General features: G+C 38.0%; 1 protein-coding gene across 1 annotated transcript; it reads left to right on the top strand.

The window, feature by feature from the left end:
• Positions 1-134: 134 nt before the first annotated feature.
• Positions 135-2,209, top strand: NAEGRDRAFT_46456 (uncharacterized protein; the record flags this gene model as incomplete). Its single annotated transcript, XM_002681102.1, has 2 exons — positions 135-1,206; positions 1,359-2,209. 2 exons carry the CDS (start codon positions 135-137, stop codon positions 2,207-2,209), a joined length of 1,923 nt encoding a protein of 640 aa, XP_002681148.1.
• Between the last annotated feature and the right edge of the window lie 241 nt (positions 2,210-2,450).

The following is a 2,450-nucleotide window of genomic DNA, read 5'->3' as shown; positions in this document are numbered from 1 at the left end:
TTGCTGCTAATCAAGTACATGGCATTCAAATCCCTAATGATCACAAGGATGTTGCATTTGCTTATTTTGTAACTCACAACTATGCTCTAGAAGCCGTTAATGCATGGTCTACCATCCCTAATAAGGTTGGATACATGTTTCTGCAAAGAGTGCATGCTTCAGTGAAATACCAAATTAAGCTTGATTTTGGGTGTGAATCTTTAAGTAAGGTGCTTGAACATATTCCTGATATTGTTGGTATGAATTATACTCCTTCTACTCGGTTCTGGGCTGTATCTACTAAGGATGCAGTTGTTGATAATAAACCCGATTTTCTTTCAGAAATTGACACTTCCGTGACAACATTTAGACTTAAGTGGCATCCAGATGCCACTGTTGACTGGAAGGAATTGAAACAAAGCATTTCAACTACTTGGAAAGTTCCTTCAGAACATATCCAAGTCAACGGCCTTGGTAATTTAATACAAGCAGAAATTAAAAAGGACCACCTTGTAAATGCTTCTGTCTCCAAAGTACTTTATGTGAACTCAGTTACTATTCAAAACTTATCATTTAATCCAAGATTAGGTAAGCCGACACTTTTGACCAAAGTTACGGAGCTGATCCAACAAAAATGTTCCACAATGATCCCTACTTCTTCTGGTGGTAGTATCGATCCTAAGGTACTTGATAACCTTGTCTCAAAGGATGACTTTAACAACCTCAAGAAGGATTTTGAAAAGAGAATTAATGAACTATCTCTTGAAAATTCCTCACTTAAAACCGATGTTGCTAATCTCACCTCCAATGTGGCAAAGTTATCCACTGAATTAGAGAACCTTAATACTATTACTGCTAATTTAAATAAGGAAGCAGTGTTCTCAAAGAGCCAACCAGCTCAACTCAGTGATTTGAGTGACAAAACAACAAAACTCTTTAAGGTCTTTGATGATCTCACAAAGAGTGTTGACTCACTCAAGGATGAATTGTTGAAAATGTCTTCCACTAACTCAACTGAACACACAGAGTTCCAATCTAAAATTTCAAAATTGGACAGCTCTAATAATGCTGTAGAGAAGACAAATCAATCTCAACAAAAATGCATAGATGAAGTTATTTGTCCGACTATTGATAGACACAGTCTTGAACTCAAAAAACACCTCTCTTTCATTAAGGGAGTTGAAAACAGGATTGATGAAGTGTGTACTTTGAATAAGCCGAACTCAGGTGATGATTTGAAGCGTAAAAAGGTCTCAAAGAAGGATCATACCTCTCCGAGTGCCAATAAGGGCAGCTCGAAGAAGGCTGATCTTTCTGACGACGACCAATAGTGAGAGGAACTCAAATGGCTTCTTGTAATCTCTCCTCATTCTCCATAGACAAGCAAGCCATTCTCCTTGGCCTTATCAAGCAAGAGAGACTTGATATTGCCTGCATCCAAGAATCTCATTGGAAACCTGATGAGATTAAGGATAACATCACTAAATGCGCAAAGTTTTTTTCTCCATGCAAAGTTTATGCTTCCCATGCTGATCCCAAAGACAAATCTGCTGGTATTATCACAATAGTTAAAGGAACTCTTCAAAGAAAGATTATTTCTTTTGAGGAAATAATTCAAGGTCGTTTGTCAGTCCTTGAGTGTGATCACGGATTAGTCAATGTGATTAATTGGTATGGATATCATAAAACTGGTGGTCCATTTAATAAGTTACTGAACCGATTAAGTGAGTTGATAGATGAGTGCATGTTTCATAACGAGCATATTGTAATCCTAGGTGACCTCAATATCAACACACTGTATGGTAAGATTAAGAAAAAGGCCAAAATTCTCAAAGACTGGCTGGAGCTGTATAATCTATCAGATCTCACGCCCACTCCTACTCGTCCCTCATTCAAGCTTAGTAGAGGATCGGACCGTCCGTACCTTACTAGACCTGATCATATCATTTCCTCATTCCATGCTCCTAGCCGACTTTGGGATGTTGAAATGTTCCTGCAACATAAGATGTTGTGTGTCGAGTTGCCTTTATTTAATTGCGCTCCTCTTCCTTGTTTTCAATCTAAATTTGATAATGTTAAGTTTAACTTGAAAGGTTATAATGATGCCCTTGATTCGAATAATGCTAAGATCTCCAATTTTGAGTTGGGCTCATTCCAAGATTCCTTAACGGATCCGGATTCTCTGTCAACAATTTTCCAGGCCTGCAAAAGCTTCTCCACTCATTACTGATAACTCAGAGTATAGAGAGAGTTCGCAAAGCACTCCAAAAATCCAAGTGGGGGAAGAATTCTTCTCGTACAAAGGAGTTTATGAATGACAGAAAATAACCTCACTGATGTCAAACTTGCGTACAAATTGGTGGTTGAGAAGCAGAGATGTAACATTCTCCAAGCTCTCAAACAAAGAAAGGACGTTTTTAAAAAGGCAGTCAATAATTTGAGAACCAAGAAACCCTTTTCCTATGCATTCT

The sequence above is a fragment of the Naegleria gruberi genome (assembly GCF_000004985.1).
Source record: "Naegleria gruberi genomic scaffold NAEGRscaffold_7, whole genome shotgun sequence".
Taxonomy (NCBI): domain Eukaryota; phylum Heterolobosea; class Eutetramitea; order Acrasida; family Naegleriidae; genus Naegleria; species Naegleria gruberi.
The sequence above is the reverse complement of the archived record's forward strand: the minus strand, read 5'-3'. Positions and strand labels throughout refer to the sequence as shown.